The sequence below is a fragment of the Ptychodera flava genome, chromosome 6 (genome assembly GCF_041260155.1).
Source record: "Ptychodera flava strain L36383 chromosome 6, AS_Pfla_20210202, whole genome shotgun sequence".
Taxonomy (NCBI): domain Eukaryota; kingdom Metazoa; phylum Hemichordata; class Enteropneusta; family Ptychoderidae; genus Ptychodera; species Ptychodera flava.
Window position 1 is genome coordinate 26,970,238 of NC_091933.1, and position 18,995 is coordinate 26,989,232.

An 18,995-nucleotide genomic window follows, 5' to 3' on the forward strand; every position below is an offset into this window, starting at 1 on the left:
ATGTCGACTGAACATGTTCCTACATTTTGAAGAAGAATCAGTACTCTTCTGGGATTTGTTTAGGGCTACATTTCTAAATCTGAAACTTTTAATAATTTGAAAATGTCCTTGGGCTATATCTGAGAGATGGTTCTAAATAGGAAATGATACTGAGAAACGATTATTGCTGCAAGGCAGAGATGGTATAAGGGGAAGACAGAGATAGTGAAGTGGAAGATTTGATAACATACGGAAAAACACCAGAGTTGTACACGCATGATATGTATTGTATTGTATCACTGAGCCACGTTTGCATGAAGTTAGTGTAGGCAGGATGAATGGATGGCCTTTAAGTTGGACACAGAAAAGTTTAAACAAAAATGGCTGCCTGATGGCCATTGGATGACACCAAGAAGTATGGAAACATCACAGTTTTCCACTGTTCATGCATCAAATTTGAGATGCAATTCTGCAGAATGGCTGACAAGATGAAAGGATAGATCTAGTGAAACCGTTGTCTTGCATTTGTATCAGATTGTATTTACTGACCTTCCATATATGTATGTCATAATATATTGTCTTTGTGTCGAATTTCAACAAAATCATCTGAGGGATTTTCAAAAAATGTCCGTGGATACAGTGACATTTCAGAACAAAATGGCAGCCAAGCTTAGCCATGCCAGGTTACCATATTTGTCAAAGCAGAACAGCTGACATAAAAGTGAGAACGGTCTGCTATTTTGCTCCCATGGCAACTATCGTCTTAAATCTCCATTGCCAGCCACAGATCTGGCCATTCCCAAAATGCATTTCTATGAGGTAATTATTCAAGTCCAAACAGCTGTTCTAGAAATGAGACACAAGCTACAGAGGCGTATATCGCTTGGGCATCATAAGCTGCTGTGATTGGACGATGGGGCTAAAAATGCGAAAACAATATTGTCTGAGTACACAGTTTATTTGTAACATTGTATCTTACATCTCAACAAACACACCCAGTATACTGCAGTATTACAGAGGAAAGTGATATTCACATAAGCCAGACAAAACTCCAAATGACACTTCAAACTTTCATCTTAACCTTTTCAATAAATAGTTCTACAATTGGCTCAATATGAAGCACAGGAAGCCGGAATTTTAAAGTCTGCCGGTTGTTTCTGGGAAAGCAGGAAAAGCGTTCAGTTCATTGTTTTGACAGTTGAAGAGTGTCAAACCATGACTGACATTGTAGGTGGACGACTCCTTGCTCAGTGGTTGCCTTCACAAGTTTTCCTTCACTGTTGCCCATGACACCTTGAAAAATACAAAAATATCACATACTTTATTTTTTCTGAGTCATTCGGATTAAACACCCCCTCCCCCCCCCCAAAAAAAAAAAAAAAAAATCTTGGTGGTCTGAGTAGGATGATATAAAAAACCCCCTCCCCCAAGTTTATAAATGTATATGTTACTTGCAATGGAATGTTGGGGTCTTGTTCTTGTTCTTGACCTAACATCCTTGTAGCCTTGTGCTCTAGAAGTTTGAACTTGAAGAATTGTAAATTTGCACATGGAAGACCTCGAACCATTTGGCAGAGGTCAATGTGGCCATAACGGATCAGTGACTAGTGGTGAATTAAATTGTCCTGTACTCGCGTGGTTATGATGATATCAACAATGTCCACACGTGACAATCAATCACTTCAAGTTTATGTCTCACGTTACCATGGTATCAAGTTTCAAACCAAGAACACAGGCACTGGGCTAAGTCTTGGAGTATCAAGAGCTACACAGTGAATGACAGTGAATGATACCTATTGTGTTTTTGTATTATTATGTTCACCACTACAGAAATTTTGCACAACTGTGTCTACAACAGATATATAAGAGTCTACGGGAAGACGTTGGCGGTGGATTCACTGAGATGTTTTAATCAAATTCCTCAAAAATTTCTGGTGTTTTGAACAGATGCTTGATTCTCACCAATTTATGAAAATACAAAGTACTGAGATCTATCCAACTGAACGCATGGCTAACTTATGCAAAGTGTTTGTCAAAACACATAGTCAGCTGGTTGTTTCTGGGAAAGCAGGAAAAGATTATAAGTAATAACATCACAGTACATGGATATTGTATTAAAGTTCCTGATTCCAAAACTGGAAGAACAGTGAAAAGGCAATCAAAGGCAGGAATTTACAAGATGTGAGCATTCAAACTCCGTCAAGAAAGACCTAGATCTCTTCTGTAAAACTCTACCAAACCATACACCTTGTAATGTACATGGATACTTTAAAGATTGTACAAATCAATCATGCCATCTGACCTCAAACAACTTCAAAAATATTGACCTTTAAACAAGGAGACTGACCTTTAAGGGATTGACCTTTCTTGCTTGGGTCATCATCATCAGTGGTGACCTGTAACCTTTCATCAATGTCAAGTCTTTGACCTTGAAGTTCTAGCCTGGTCCCTGTGCTTTCAGGAAGTTTAACAGTGATGTTTCCTAAGATGTGATCAGGGATAAAAATATAACTTAATTCTGATAATTTTTTAGTCAATGAAAGCAACAAAATTAATTTTGATTAAACCCGAGCCAATATACTGACATTAAACTCAATATTAATTGGTTTACCTAAATCACTGAATTAAAAACATATCTCAGCTGAAGTGGGAAAAACATGGAATTAACAAAGGGTGTTTTGTAATCCTAGGATTAAAATATATGCTAAACAATATACAGCTACGGTTAGAACTATGCACCCATGCTTCTTATATGACCTTTGGGATATGCAGACATAAAAATCATGTCATAAGAGTTGTATGTGTACAAACAATCGACTCAGAACCAATCACTATCAAGAATCTGCAAATAAATCTGCTAAATTTACATGTCTGACTTGCTTTATATACATGACCTGACCTATTGCACAGGAGCTACAATGTGTAATAAATTTGATATACTCTAGATAATGTATGAAAATGGATCAAAATTGGGTCCATAGGGTTGGATACATCAAATGTGACATTCATGTCAAATCTACACAGAAATTATTCAAGTACCAGCTTTGGCAAACTTTTTATGTGGTACGCATTCCAAATTTAAAGTCCACTGCCTGAGTACATACTATAGGCTGCTTCCGTTCTTCATGTCTGATACAACAGGACCATGAGTAATTTTTCTAGTGCCTCAAATCATCTCACTTTTTCCAAAACACTGTCATTTCAGCCATTATAATACCTACCCTTTGAACTTGACAATGCCACATCATTGTGTCTTGTAATATGCACACTGATATCACCAGTATTTGTGGTTGTCACTAAGTTGCCATCAAGAGTGTCTGTTGAGCAAATAACAGGTGCTATCATTATTTGGTGGACCAATAACGAACAGTTTACAGATGAGATCTGAACAGATAACCGGATGAAATACATAAGACTGTACACTAAACAGAGAGTTAACCTTTACCCTGTCAAGTGCATTACTGTCACCATCAGGTCAAACTGAGCCTAGAAAAACAAGGGTCTACAGTTAAAACCAGTGAGGCGTACATTGTGCATGTAAACATAATGCACGTTGCATTTCAATAGAGACGTAAAACACATTTGAAGGTCCATGAACACATACCGGCGGTAGATACTGTACACATAATTCTACTAACCCACTATGACAAACCATTCAATACTTTTTGCTGACTTGACAGATCACAGCAAATGATTGGCTTGGCGAGAAAAGGTTTAAATCAAAGGGTTAAAGCTGCAATTTTCAATCCCAGTTTCTCGCATTAGTGGAGTTCTCCTCCTAGTCAAATGCTTGGCCAGTACGATGTTTTATTTCTGTAACATTAATTACACAAACTGATCTCAACCTTTTGTCACCTTTTGCTAATCCTGCAAACAGAGTTTATACAAGCGTTTGATTGACATTCTGTTCAAATAGCCAACGGTCATTGATTCCCAACCACCAACGCTTGAATTTCCTAAAAAATTGTCTTCCAATTGCGTTAGAATTTGAATATAACCACAGACTTTGATCGGCAGCAGCTTCGCGCTGACTGCTTGGCAGTCTGTCTGCGTTTTCGTGGCCGGAAAAAACTAAAAAGTGGCATTTTCTGGAGCGTGTGCCTGCGTGTTGCCTGTTTGGTGTCCACTTACACAATGAATGTCACCATGGCATCACGCCCTTTTAAAGGGAGGCTCCACCTTTAAGTTCATGTTGAAATTGGATGTGAGATTAGACATTGACTGTTGCATTAGCATATCACTCAAAAATCAACAGAATACTAGACTAGAAACGAGTTTCTATCATTTTTATGACAATCTCATTTTTCAGTATTTCTGAGAAAGAACTCATAGACGTATTCTTAGCAGCCTTTAAAGAGTTGATTGGCTGCAGGACAAGACCTTGATTTCAAATCTGATGAGAAATCTGGGCTAAAACAACTGTAGTCCTGCTGTCCAAACAACTATATTGTGCTCCAATAAGTACAGATTTCACACTATCTCATTCATTAAGACTGTGATTAAAGGCCTGTGTTGGCACCAGATTGTCTCCTCAGAAATTCACCGACAAGATCACAATTTCAATAGAAAACAAAGCCTACCACACCTCAATAATCATCCTACAGACTAGAACAAAGGCAATCCCAGGGATCGCGAAAAAATGCCTTTAATGGGCCAAACAAGAATGCACCATGGATCGTTAACTTTTGTATTGACATTTGGGTAGACGTAATTGGGCCATTTTTCATCTTTTGTTGAACGCAAAGTTCTGAAGGTAATCCTAGACGGCAGATAAGACAGGTCAGGCTTGAGAATCTTTCTGGTGTTACGCTATTTGAACACTGTGAAAAGAGCTAAAATAGGCACATGACACAGAAAAGACATCACCAGTTGCGTAGCTCAAAAAGTAAGTTGTCTGAAGCTTTGTGATTTATATTTCAAAATGTTACGTTATACTGCAGTTATCGAGAGGTATAATCATTTCGATGAAAGTAGAAAATATCAAAATTTGTTTGCATTGGTAAGTCTGAAATGAATTTTATATTCGGTTGAGATTTCATGTGCAGTGGAAGTGCTAAAACACCCCCTACAGCCATTTAATTGAACAAGAAAGTGTTTTTTTGATGATGGCTCTTTCTGGACATCTCAGTATTTGATTAGCATAACGACAATACATACAATGCTGTCATTTATCAACACAGGTACAACGTTGTACTACTTAAAAAGGAAAAATTTTACGTATTTACCGATTGTTACAGTTCCCGTCTCATTTCTCACTTGTGAAGATCCATGTAAATTTCCCAGTTTAATATGACCACTGTCACTGCTGAAGTTGGACACATCCTGATAAACAGACTTGGTTGATATTGATCCACTCTCACTGTGTATGTCCATCTGCATTCCGTACAATTTGTCTGCCGTGACACTCTGTTGTAATGGTGCAAAAAACTCAAACTGGTGATACTTATTTTGGTATGGTTTTATCATGACAAACAGTCTTACTTGACTCAAACAGGTTGCATGTTTTCATATACGTAAAAATTTTTTGTATAAATACCATTGTAAACATCAATTTATTTCAACAACATTGTACAACTAAATACCAGGAGGCTGATTTCCAGACAGAAATTGATTTTTCAACCAACGAGTGTGTGAAAGCAGTCTGAGTATCTAATTATACACTGCCAAATAGAAAAAATTCATGGTACTCAGCCTCAGAGGTGCATGCCTATAACATCCCAATGCACACTTAGGAATACTGTAGTTATACAACTCACCCCAGAGCCGTGTACTTTGATTTGACCATTGCTATGAAGGCTTTTTTCACTGATAACATCACCACATTTACTATCAACATTCAGAGAGATACACTGCAAGAACAAATAACACCATAAATATCTTTCCTATAATGCATCATTCATTGTATGTTTTATTTCACTTTCTCTGAACAGTGTTTTTTCAATGTATCAGACATTTTGGCTGCCTAATGCAGCATCTGAAATTTTTCTCAATATTTTAATGATATATGTTATCTTGTCTGTACTTATTATGAGGTGTGGTTTCTGCTCCGTAATTACCTAATGTATGGCTTAATTTGCATGCAAAAATAATATCCTTGGGTGCAGTGTGGTGAATATTTATAAGCAATTACATGCTAGGTTAGCTTCACATAAAATCTGTACATTCAGGGCTCGAAATTAGCGGTAGTCCCGCGTCCACAGACTACCAACTTTTCCCTGGGGCTACCAAAACCCATGAAATGGTAGCCCACACGGACTACCAAAGCCTGATATATGAAATTACTTAGTGGAGGAAATAATGTTGATCGCTGTGAGATGAGCGACGCTCATACAGTCAACCATGCTGGACACAGAAAGGCCAGACTATGACTTTGTTATGCAAATTAAAAGGGCACAGTGCAGTCTAATTTATATATACAGTGACAAACTTTCAATAAAATATCATTATCTGAACTGATGTACTTGGATGACAGGCTCGGGAAATTATGGCCAGTGAATTTAATCACAATTTATCAATCACAATTAAACACAAAATTATTCAAACTGCAAAGAAAAAGCTGTCGGGCCATCCACAAATTACGCTTTCCGAAGTGTACGAGATCATCCCATGATAGTGTACTATGGTGGAGAAATATAGCCAAAATTGCCACGAAAGTATTAGGAACATGACTGTACCAAGTTGTCATCCTGAAATTCATAGCCAATCTATTTTAGCCATGTTATGTTTACACGTGCTGAGTGAAAAGTCGTTGTCATGGCGAACATCAAAATTTGCATATAAGCTCTGCGTATGTGTGAATAGGTCGTCAAACTTTGAGGCGTCACCGTTATCCACTACACATGCTATACCGTTCTCCTAAGGCTATGATCTGCAGGTATTGATGTCAAATGACTAGAAAATTAACTTCCTGGATAGAATCATGCAAAATAAATCTTTCTTTGTCTAGATATAAATAAAATATCCTTTACAAAAAATCTTCATTCATGCATGGGCTACCAGACTTTGTCACTGGGCTACCAACTTCAGAAAATGGTAGCCCAATGGGACTACCAGAGAAAAAAGTTAATTTCGAGCCCTGAATTATATGCCTACTCAGTGGACAAACAGAAAACTCTACATCAGATCATGTATCACTAACACTGAAATGAACGTCATTGTTTTTGTATAGCTTTCATGTAATAAAACAGTAATTCTAACCAGCACAACATTAATACTCTTTCTACCAGACAAACCACAGAAATCACTACAACTTGGGAGAAAGAGGATTAAGCTTTATCCTTCCAACTATACTGTAGTAGTGACGGTGGGTAGCCAGTATGTCATCATAAGATCAAGTTAGTTAAAGCAAGAGAGGCATAATTATAATGCCCCATATATTGCATTGCAATAAAGACTAGAACATTTAATTAAAAGGCACCAGAAATGATATACAAATTGCAGATGTGAATTTTACTGACTGAACCTGCTATAACATGCCAGGCAAAGTAGGTGAAAATACAAATGGTTTAGGCTCAACGACACTTTTTACCAACTTAGCAGGTGCAGAAATCAATCTGATTTAAATCAGATGTAGAGTACGGCAACGTCTGTACTTTGGTGGTAACGACAGTAAGAGAATACCGCCAAAGTACAGATGTCGCCGTACTCTACATCTGATTTTAATAAGATTGGTGCGGAAATGATACTGCCTGGCAGGATAAAGATTCCACTTGAATTTGCTCAATGTTGGCATATGATTCCTGGGCTGTGTTTTTCAGACATGTCAACAATGACACAGTTTACATTCAATTTGCTAGAGAGATGCAATTTGGAGAGAGTGAGAGTAAAATTTGATATCTTTGGCAAGAAAAACTGACTAAACAGGCAGACACTTTCCCTTGAAACAATTGTTTTTTGCAAGTGTATCTGTAATGATGATGATTAAGTAGTCATGTACTGTTTGTAAACACACAGAGAAAGTTTCCATTTTGCTATGTGGAAAATATCAAGTTGTTGAAATGGAGCCCTCACTTTCAAGCAATCTCACTTGCGGTACACTAAATGGTTACTGCAGTTGAACCTGCTTCTAAACAATGTGCATTTTTCTAACTACCTGCTGTAGGAAGTATACCTATTCACTTCAGGAAGTCTTCTTTGACGCATGGAAATTTCAAATTACATACGCACTGGTATAGTGCTGATTTACAGAAATTCCTACACTGATTCACAGTTTTTAATTGATGATGTTAAGTTAGAGAGCATAATGGTAAAGTGATAGGAATATATGACTAACACACATCTGGTGACCTATTGTGATCAAAAATGATAAGTAGACTGCAGGATTTCTTATTGCTCAAGGAATGGTGATGAATGCAACAAAACTGAACAGAATGTTCTTAAATGCAAATAATTGCCAATAATTTGTTACCTGTATACTTATATACTTATTATGCATTGAATTTTATCAATCATATTCCAATGATCAGTCTAAACCACGCATTTTAAGGTAATATGCACCTCGAAAGTGAAAGCTTAAACTTTTGCTCAAACTTTCCTCAGTGAAACTTTCGACCATTCTCTTACCAAAGCAAGAATAAAAATCAGGGGTCACCTTGCAAACTTTGGTACTAGAGAGACAACTTGCGATTTCTCGATATTTGAAATCCAAAATGGCCGCCATCCCTGTGTTAACTCTATGGGAAAAAATAAAATTTTCTATTTTCGAAAACTAAGATGGTGAAAACTTTTCTTTCGCCAAGAGCTTCAAAATGAGCCCCAGCAAGTGGTAGGTCAGAAGAAAATTGATAAAATTTGAAGGCCCGAATTTCTGTCCCCGAGGCGCATTCTACCTTAATCTGGCATGTGGGATAGTGCAGTGATTCACTTGCAAATCCACCGAAAGGCACTTGAGTCACTTGATGTTGCAAATGACAAATGTGAGAGGTATTTTTTCGTTATTTATTCTGATATGCTTCAAATTTTCTGGTATACAAAACAAAGAAGAGTACACTTTTAATTAACATTGTAAGGGACAAGGGATGTCGGTAGGTAACGTAACCAGTTGTACTAATGAAAGCTTGAACATTTTAAATTAAAATATCTAACTGTATTGTTAATGTCTGATGACTTACTTTCAAATTGGTTAATCTACACTCTCCTTTATCAGTGGAGATTTTGCAGTGATCATTATCAATACTTGTGACATGGATCTTGCCACCCTTCTTCATGTTAGCATCAATGTCTGCAACAGATTGAACCACATTATCACTAGCATTTTACAAATCAGACTAATTTTCATGTTCGTAATGAGAAAGTCTACGCGTTTGGGCAAAATCTTTGTTAATTTGTGTTGGATAAAACCGTTTTGAGGAAGGGAGGAGGAATTATAACAGTCTGGCAGGATGCCACACAAGTACATGTACATGGTAGCCCTGCGTACAGGTCTCTGTGTCCCGGCATAATACGGCCTCCACGTATAACGCCGGGAACACACAGACCTGTACGCAGGGCTAATGTACATGGCTGCATTGCATTGGATGGCAAAATCTAAATACCAGATTTTAGAACAATACTTGGCAATAAAATAGAGTAGGCACTTCTTGTGCTCACTTTTAGTGTGAGTAGCTTGATCTGAGTGAGACGATGACATCTATCCTACGTCCTTGTATCATAACAAACAATTATGAAGTCTTTTGGAAAAATTTGATCACTGATGAAAATAGTAAACTAAGAATGTATGCCAAAATAAAACGTAATTTTAGATTAGAACCCTACTTAACACAGTTACAAGGTGAGAAAAGAAAATTACTCACCAAACTTCGCATTAGCAATCATGATCTAGCAATTGAAAAAGGGAGACACACTGTTCCAAAAACCCCAATTACTGAAAGATACTGCAATCAGTGTAACACCAACAGTATTGAAGATGAAACACACTTTTTATTAGTCTGTCAGAAATACAAAGTCCAAAGAAAGAACTTTTTCAGTAAAATCAATTTTCCAAACGACGATACTGAAAATCAGCTTATTTCTCTACTAACAAAACAAGAGTTATCTTTTAATAAACGACTTGCAGATTATATTTTTACTTTATATAAACAAAGAAATACCTAGTTATATTCATTATTACTACTATTATTATACTGTAATACTTTATTGAATTTATTATTTTTGTATCACACTTTATTGCCACAAATGTGATGTAAATCCTATATTTACAAGCAAGCAATAAAAATATTATTATTATTATTATGTCAGGTCAGATGATATCATCTTACAACAAACTTACTGAATTTTATTGGTACCTCAATTTGCACGTGCAAAGTGCCTGTGTCTTCATTTTGCAAACTGTTCGCAGAAACAGTAAGTCTATTTGTCCCGTCGTACTTGACCTCACATTCACACATCTCCGGTGTGTTTTCAGAAATGCCTTGTGTTGCATTACGTTGTGATGGACTGGCATTGTCTACCAGGTGTACAAACACCATGTTCGCTTCTGGGTATTGGATTGGATCGACAGGCGAAACATTGACGTTCAGACCACTGTCTACAAGCACATGGCCAAACGTATACACTTCAAAAGTCCAACTCTTCAGTTTTATACTAGGTTCAGCTGCACTATTATTGCTGACTCTCTTTCCTGGGGTATATCGTCTGCATGCTGCGAGGTTTCGAACCAAAGTTGCAGTCTTTGCCACTAGCAAAGGCTGAAGGCAGGCAGTGAGGTTTTTACTGCGAAGAAACACGTGGAACGTTCTACCGAACATCATTTCGGCTCTATACTGCTTGTCAAATACGGGTGTCCAGAAACGTTTTTCGTCTTTTCGGAATACTCAAGTGCTCTGTATCTCTGAGATAACCACCAGCGAGTTGGCAAGTTTGATCATGATGAAAAAACACTGTGAATATAAAGTTTCATGTTGGGCTCAGCCCGTACAGGATCTTGTTACCTAACCATTTCACCGGAAGTGATCTGCAACCCCTTTTCAACTATCTTTCCATTTGCGCAAAACCGAAGTACAATCAATCGCGGATGAGTTCTTGAACTATGTTTTCGCAAAAATATTTACCACCATAGTTACCTTTTCCTAATTTTCGTCAGAAAAATGCATTAAATATTTATGAAAATTTTTCGTAACTTTACTGATCTGTTGATAATTGCAATCACTAAGAAAGTAGTTCCGATTATTGCCCTCTTACACCAAGGCAATCAATACTTTTGTTTTTCTGGTTAGTTCGAGAACTTCAAACTTGACTTAATCTCAGGTAGGATGAAAATAAAAATGGTTTGAAACTTTTAATATGTAATGAAAATCGATTGAGAGACAGTATATGATGGCATAAGAAAGGCACAAAGTTTCAAGTCAACTTGAGAAGATATTTAGAGTTTAAATTGTTCTTCATAGAAACATTTTGAGACTATAATAAATTATTTTTTTAATTTCTTTTTATTACTGTTCTTTCCCAAGTGAAAATACTACCTGTCGATCATCCATAAAAGGTAGTTTGTCTCAGACTAATCATTTAACATATCGCACTGTGTTTTACACGCATCGTACTGGATGTAATGTATGTACAATACATATTTAATCTGAGGGAGTGTGTGGTACAAAAAGGGTGAAGTTCTTTTCAGTGTTCACTGTACATAAATACAGAAATAATCCATTGAATTATCGATTAACTATGGATATATAGAGCTCTAATTCTGTTTTGATGAACAAAATGCCTCATGGCTTTGGAGTGAAACTCCTTTAGTCGATTTAAGAATTCTTAAATTTACAACTTTAAGCTTATTTGATTCAAAATTTTGTAGGCATCTAAAATCCGACAGAGCTCTTCATTTATATCCCTGCATTTCTTCTCTGAACATTCTAATTACTCAAAATATACCTGTGTTACAGAAATATGGCACAAATGAGTACTGAGTAATCTTGATATCCATACTTGCAGACCACAGAAAAGCTCGGCCAGGGCTGATTGGGCCGGATGATTAGGTAGATGATTCTTAATAAGGCACAAAATGTATGTGCGTCTCGCAATGGGCAACAAAGTTTAGCCGTCCAATGAGTAAAGTTAAATTCTGTGCTAGTGTACAGGCGTCGACATCTGCTGCCGCGGTTACGGTTTGTTCGCATGTTCAGTGGCACTGATGTAGGCCTATTGTCAAGTTCAACATCGTTCTCTAACCCCATGTTCAAGGTACACACCAATGCCATTAGTTGTCTGTGCTTTTATAATCAATCACTTGAAAAATACGATGTTGGATTTCAAACTCCCAAAGAGAACTGTATGACGACATTGCTCCGCATGTTTAGCCATTGCAACGCTGGTTTTAAAATACGATTAACTCTTTTTATAACAAAGAATGATTAGCGAAAATTGCCAATTCAAAGTGCTAGTTTTTCAGTTACATATAGAAAAAGAATGAACGAATGAGGAAAAAAATTCCAAGCACCGTTCCCCATGGGGGAGGGAGGAGAGACAAAGCGGACGACCGGAAACGGCTCAGCCGTCTGACTCTAAATGGTGCGTCCCTCATCTAACAAGCAACATTTATACATACACACTTTCATATTCTCCGGGGCACTAAATTAAACTTCAAACACACTTTCATGTTCTAGGAGTACTAAATGAAATTTCAATTTATCCTTTCAACGTACAGTCATAAAACACACTAAAATTTTCCTGTTCTCACAACTCACATTGAACTTTAAACGTAAGTTACCGGTAATTAGAAACCGCCATGGAAAGAGATCGCGAATCCGAGTAGCCGTTGCTGCTGTCAACTTGGTGCAGTCTTGGAAAAAAATAATTGAGGATGGTCAAAATCTGAAAGCTACGACTTCACGACCAGTCATTGGGAAAACTTTTGGGAAAAATTCAATACTTTACAGCAACGTCCGGGCGCGACAGGTCGTGGAGAGAAACGACGACAAAAATAAACCTGAAAGCCACGACCTCGCGGCCGGTCTCGGAGAAAAATGTCGGAAAAATTCAACACTAAAGTTACAGCCACGACCTCGCGACTGGTCGTAGAGAAAAATTACAGAAAAAAGGAATGAAATAAACTACCTTTCGACAGATCAGGAGCGGGAAGATGGCAAAATTAAAAAGTCATGTACTATTATATAGCAATATGGAAAGAAACAGCTCTAAGAAAAAAATCTGAATCATGGTTACTCTACGCTACAAGAATAATGGTGTCTTAATAGCCTGACTGAGAAACGTAAAATATATTCGATCACACATATTGAGTATCTGATTCCGTTTTTTTTTCACTTTGGAACTTAAAGTTTTCAGGCTTTAGCTCAATGATGTTATTCTATGTGCTTGCTGAGGTTGAGTGGCGTGTTTGAATTACGATACGATGCACTCAAATCTTTGCGTAGTTACATGGAAATTTCTAGAAACCCCACAACAGAGAGCCTCGTTTTCACTACAATCCAACATGGTCGTACGGCCGGTCGTGCAGCGTGCTTATATGAAACGTTGGTTCATTTTGGACCATTTATTGAAATCCATGTGATAATATATTTGGGGAAAATCCCTTGTAATTCCGCTCTGGCAATGCAGTAACAAACTTCACTTACTGCTTCTTGTTTTTATTTACAATTTAGTGGCAAAATTGCTCATTATTTTTTTCGACGCCACAAAAATATGACTCGCCGCCGTGGTATCGTAGAAACATTGAACTTACAGCATGGATGCCCGATAATAGAGTTTACTTTGACGTGCCTATTTTTTTCTAAAAGGAAGGAAAGACTTATGTCTGAAATTTTTCCGACATCAGTGAAAGTTGTCATATACGCATCTACTTCTTCTCGAACTCTTTTGAACCTATTCTTGGCTCCAGATAACGCTCAACATACGGATCGTTTCCGTTGACTTGATGCGTGGATGCTGTAGTTGCGTTGATGTGGTTAAACATGCCCGAGCAAAAATACAACTTTCTAATTTCAACTGATCACGCAAACTTTATTATGTTTTAAATACCAATGCGATGTCATCAAAATAATAAGAATAATAAGTAAACTTGTTGTAAGAAAGATGATCTCAACAAACTCTCCAGCGGTTCAGAAAAATCATAAATATTTAAACCATGAACCTCTTTTCTTTTATATGGAGAGTCTCTCCCACAATATATCGCCCTTGTATGTCCTCTTTTCACCAATGCATTTGCTTTCCAGTGTAAGTTTGTGGTACAGCATCATCTTGAAGTCTTTTCCTAATCCAAATTTGATTGTGGATCGTCAAACTGCCGACGAAGTCCTTCTCTTGGAAACGGCCTTTGCATACGTAAAAACATGCACTGCACTTATAATTTTCAAAACTTATGTCAGTGGCAATCTTTACCGGCAATAATTTTTAGAGGCGGTGTTTTCACTTCGGGTTTCGAATCATTCAGAATGCCTTATCGAAATCTCGCCCACGATTATTGGTACATCCCTAATACTTACAGGCAGGCATAAGCTATTTATGAGACTCCCTAGATCAGACCCCCTAGCCAATGCACCAAAACACGAAAACTTTACGTCATCATCCGGGCATTTCTCCCGACATGCTTTGCGAGGGAGTAGACAATATGGCTGCGCACAGTCGGCTAAAAAGGTCTCCATATTGCCTGATTTTGATATTTATTTTCATAGATAACTTCAACAAATCGCTGTTTCTGTGCAAAAAGTAATGATAAATGCTTTTATGACATACATAGAAATCTGTATGAGGCAGATTACATTTTGGGTGGACCATTCCTTTAATCATCCAAACGACTGCTACATTCAGGCCATTATTAATGACTGTTTGTATGAAAGATTGCGGCTACCACTGTCAGTGTATTTTATGTGGGTGATTTATAAGGGTACTTTATCCACAAACTTTCTCCAAAGACTTTGCCCGGTAACTCAAAGCCGTATAATTAAATTACTGAGCCCGGTAAACCACTGTGGGATAAATTACGGATTTTAACGTGAAGATGTTTGTGAAGGGCGATACAGGACGTTAACTGGCCCTTGTGAAGGTACAGACAAATAAAATTTGTCTGCATGAAGTTGAGCGTAGCCTAGATTCCTTTTCCGTACCCACTACGTAGTTGAGGACGAGTACGGAGGCAAGCGGACGGAAAAGGAATCTGGGCTAAGTTTAGCGGGACACGCACGCACAGACATAGGGAAAGTTTAATTCGGGTCGTCAACATCCTCTTTTGTTATGCAAATACCACCCACCTTCCTGATTACTTCCGTGTAATAGCGGTGCGATAGGCCGCATACTTCAACGCGCCCACGAATGTTTAGTTGAGAAACTACAGACATCGGTTATGAACGTGTTCACGTATACACAAGTGGTGACTTCCCTAGATTAGCTGTACTTGTTTGTGTCGTAACGTCAATCGGTAAGTGATCTAAAATCTACCCACAACTCCCTAAATCCGTGGAGGTTCTTTTCGGCTTTGTATACAACACACTGTATCACAATGCCAGACAAGCCCCAGTCGCTTGTTGATAAGCAACTCTGTTTATAAGCAATATTAGAAATATTGCTTAGAGAACCACAAGTGACTGTGCGACAAGCGAAGTCCGCGTTGCAAGCGAACTACCCTGCTACACGGGCATCAGCCGGTAACAAATAATCTGAGCTGCTAACAACAACTGAAGGCCAACTGAACTCCCCATCGCCCAGACCATGGAGCCAAAGACGCCTTGTCTGAGAGATACAAAGTCGAGTACAGCTACATGGCAGTTTTGTACAGCAGAACCTTGACATACGGGACGAACTGCGTTTCCATGAATGAACGGAAGAACTTCAGTCGTTTCCAGTGACCTACACATACACACAAATCTTTCGTGAGAAGCTAACTTCTCTGAAACCACCAGCTACTTCACTTGCATTCGCAGATTTGTAAGGTAGCATATTGGTCTGGTCACGGTCCCTCCAGGCTCTACAAATAAGCATCGCGTCAGGAGTCGCAAGGTTGAGTGGAATATACGTTTCATTTTACTGGAAATACAACCATATCGGCCCAGGATCATGGTGAGGGAGGCTATAAGGGAGCAGTGACTTTCAGCAAATTCGTTTTCCTGTCGTTATCTAACGTTATGTTGTCTGAGGTTCTCTCTCCGTTATTTTTACAACGTTGTGATGTCACCCGGCTAGCCGGATGTATCATCAGTAGGTGGGGTGTTTGAGTAGAGTATGTCATGCATTTTTCCCGGAACTTCTGAATAAAAGTGTTCGTATCGGAGGTAGCACGCACATTAAACCTCAATGGTTCATGTCAGTGATCGACATTTCAAAATAACTATATGCAAAAAAGCAAAAAATAGTATACTATAAAGTTCTTGTTGAAAATGTGCAAATTTCATTTCATAATTTTTCAGTAACCGTAGCGAACAATAGACTCATGGTCATGTATAACCTGAAATCAAAGGATTTTACACAAGGCTGTCTTTGCCACAACTATTCTGGTAATTGTACTTGACATATACCAGTACCCAAACTTATTGTACTATTGAGTATTTAGAGTGGTCCTATCTGTTCATTTTAACCAATTTTGTAGTAGGTCAAAATAAAACGAAATAATGAATATGGATAGTTGAACAAATAAATAATGAATATGAACAAATAAGTAAATAAATAAATAAATAAATAACTATGGTTAGGCAGTTAGGGAAACATTTTCACAGCCGGTATCTTCAGACTTCCATTTAGGTAGCCTTCATCAAACTTATGAGGTGCATTATCTGTACAATAGTAGAAGTACAAGGAAGTTGATTCTGTAGCAACAAGGCTCAAATATAGTAGCTTCAAAGGCATTCAGTGAAATTACACTCAGCTGTTTTAAAAACCTTTGAAAATAGCGTTGGTGGATTTATTGAGAAATCAACCAGGAAGCTGTAAATTTGATCCCTGACCAGGATTTCCCGGCAAGAATGTTGGCTTTAGGACACCACATTCAACTCCCTTGAAGGTCACATTTTTTTGCCCGATTTGCATAAAACAATGTCAAACAATGGAAAACCTGATATGTGAAGCCATGCATGTCAAAGGTGAAACTCAGCCTCAGTTGCTCAGATCTATGTTCATGATGTTTGAGATTTGAGAAACACCCACTGCACTGTGTACAAAAGAGATTGGCTTTGTCCATTGCTGTAATTTTTGGAGGTCATTTCCTGGAGAATGGTATTATAGTATTATTATGTAACCTCAGAAAACATTTAAGAAGCAAGGATATTTATGCAATCAGTGAGTGCAGTGGTCTTGAGGTATGATCAGAAAGGATTTAAGTTAGGGATCTCTGCCTTTTCAGACTTTAATCAGACCATGACAAGAATTGCTGCTGTACTTTTGAGTTCTGATGGGGTCTAACACTTTCACCATTGTTATTTGACCTTAACCCTTGACGTGTTTACAGGGCATTAGGGTGAACAGGTTTAGACAACATTTATATATTTCTTAAATCACAGCTGAGTACCAATATTCCATCTTTCAATCCTATTTCAGTGACTTAAACCCTTCATATTCAGATACGTATAGAGATCTTAAAAAATTGAATAGTGTTTAATTAATGAAAGTATATTTTTCTCTATGCATGATTTTTACCAGAAGAAAACAACATACATCATAATTTTGAACAGAAGAGTAAATGTAAAGTTGATTTCTCTGTTTTGGAAATTATTAGGTCTGAGAGATTAGATGAAAGAAATGAATTATTCATATTTCTGCCTCAATGCTTTAAGCACATTGAACCATAGGAATATAATATATACAAGAAATTATATTACCATGCCCTGCCCGTCGCATTTTGATTGGTCGAGCTGAACCATGTGACTGACCACAAATACACAGTAATGGTTTGTTTGCATGCCCGTGAATATGAATAATAAGATTAACAACTCAAAGTATCGTAACTTTACAGCTCAAACGTAAATCATAATCAATCACAAAATAAAATGGAGCACTTGTAGGTCAAGTTGAGATACTTTTTTCGTGAAAACATCTCCGGATTTGCCAATTTTTTACAGCACGCGTGACAGTGCGTCGCTGTATTGCTCAGTTTCTGGGGCCCGTTGTCGTTCGCTCGCTCCTGAAATTTTCGGAAATTTGCGGTTTTCTTGGGTTCGAGTGATAATATAATGGAAAATAACAGACTCCGCTCTGACCATTAACGTTTATTTGTGGGCGCGGGCTCGAGGAAAGCCAAATTAATGGGCTCGGCAAGCCTCGCCCGTTAATTCTTGGCTTCCTCTCGCCCTTGCCCACAATATAAACGTTAATGGTCAGCGCGTCGCCCGTTATTTCTATATTAAACTCATTGGTATGTAAATTTGGGACTAATTTTGGATGTACTGAATTATGTCAAGTTCATATTCCCTAGACAGATCAACCATTCTCTACACTCTTGCTCTACAGGCTGACAGGGACCATATGCTCCGCTTAAGCTAGAACTTCTACATGTACTTGGCTATAGCTTAGACACAGGTCCTAGTCGCTTGGCTTTTCTTGGGTGTATACAGCAGTGTAATAGTGGCTGGGCCATGGTCTACGCGACAGTCTGCTAGTATATATTTGATTTACTCTGTTTTGATGTTTATGTGCCCACAGACTTGCAGCAAGTCTACTTATGTGTGCTTTGGAGATACTTATCAAATAAAAAATAATCTGTCAATAATACGTGTGTTCCTCTGGTTCAAGAGCAATATCACCAACCAATTTCATATTTCAGATGAACACGTATTTTACAGTATTTTTATTGTATGGAAATCACAGAGTTGGAAACTACTATGTGACCATATCTTTATTAGATCATACAGATTGGTTGGCAATATTGGACGAGAACAACAAAATCATATCAAGAGATAATTATGGATGATAATTTTCATGTCATTATTTGTCAGTAAGGATTTATTTTCCTTTTGCTGATAAAAGGCTTCATTTGTCACATCCATGCCCTCTTCCTGTAAGTCTGTACACAGATGTAATATGTGAATATGGCAAAACATATTTCTAGTGTATCAGAAATAATTAACCTTACCCAATCATGT

At 37.7% G+C, this 18,995-nt stretch overlaps 2 protein-coding genes across 3 annotated transcripts in view; one reads left to right on the top strand and one right to left on the bottom strand.

The window, feature by feature from the left end:
- Nucleotides 1-918: 918 nt before the first annotated feature.
- On the bottom strand, nt 919-10,939 carry LOC139135353 (protein FAM185A-like). Of its 2 annotated transcripts, XM_070702704.1 has the most exons (7): nt 10,247-10,939; nt 9,090-9,199; nt 5,736-5,828; nt 5,205-5,385; nt 3,201-3,296; nt 2,327-2,461; nt 919-1,272 (listed from the first exon to the last, which is right to left on the bottom strand). In XM_070702704.1, the coding sequence occupies exons 1-7, from the start codon at nt 10,725-10,727 to the stop codon at nt 1,163-1,165; spliced, it is 1,206 nt and encodes a 401-aa protein (XP_070558805.1). In that variant the 5' UTR covers nt 10,728-10,939; the 3' UTR covers nt 919-1,162. The 2 variants fall into 2 exon arrangements, with proteins under 2 accessions (XP_070558805.1, XP_070558806.1); XM_070702705.1 differs by lacking the exon at nt 9,090-9,199 and having other exon boundaries at nt 10,263-10,932.
- Nucleotides 10,940-15,201: 4,262 nt separating this feature from the next.
- Nucleotides 15,202-18,995, top strand: part of LOC139135354 (plexin-A4-like) — a 105,005-nt gene continuing 101,211 nt past the window's right edge. The window contains exon 1 of the mRNA XM_070702706.1: nt 15,202-15,346. The gene's annotated coding sequence lies outside the window, so the exon portion shown is untranslated. The remainder of the gene's footprint in view (nt 15,347-18,995) is intronic.

What these genes read in the sequence shown, in the direction of transcription:
- LOC139135353 (XM_070702704.1), bottom strand. Translation starts at nt 10,727, where the DNA reads ATGATGTTCGGTAGAACGTTCCACGTGTTTCTTCGCAGTAAAAACCTC. An exon ending in GACGGGAACTGTAACAATCG is followed by an intron (nt 3,297 to 5,204) that starts GTAAATACGTAA and finishes TTTGCTCAACAG; the next exon opens with ACACTCTTGATGGCAACTTA. An exon ending in GGCATTGTCAAGTTCAAAGG is followed by an intron (nt 2,462 to 3,200) that starts GTAGGTATTATA and finishes ATCACATCTTAG; the next exon opens with GAAACATCACTGTTAAACTT.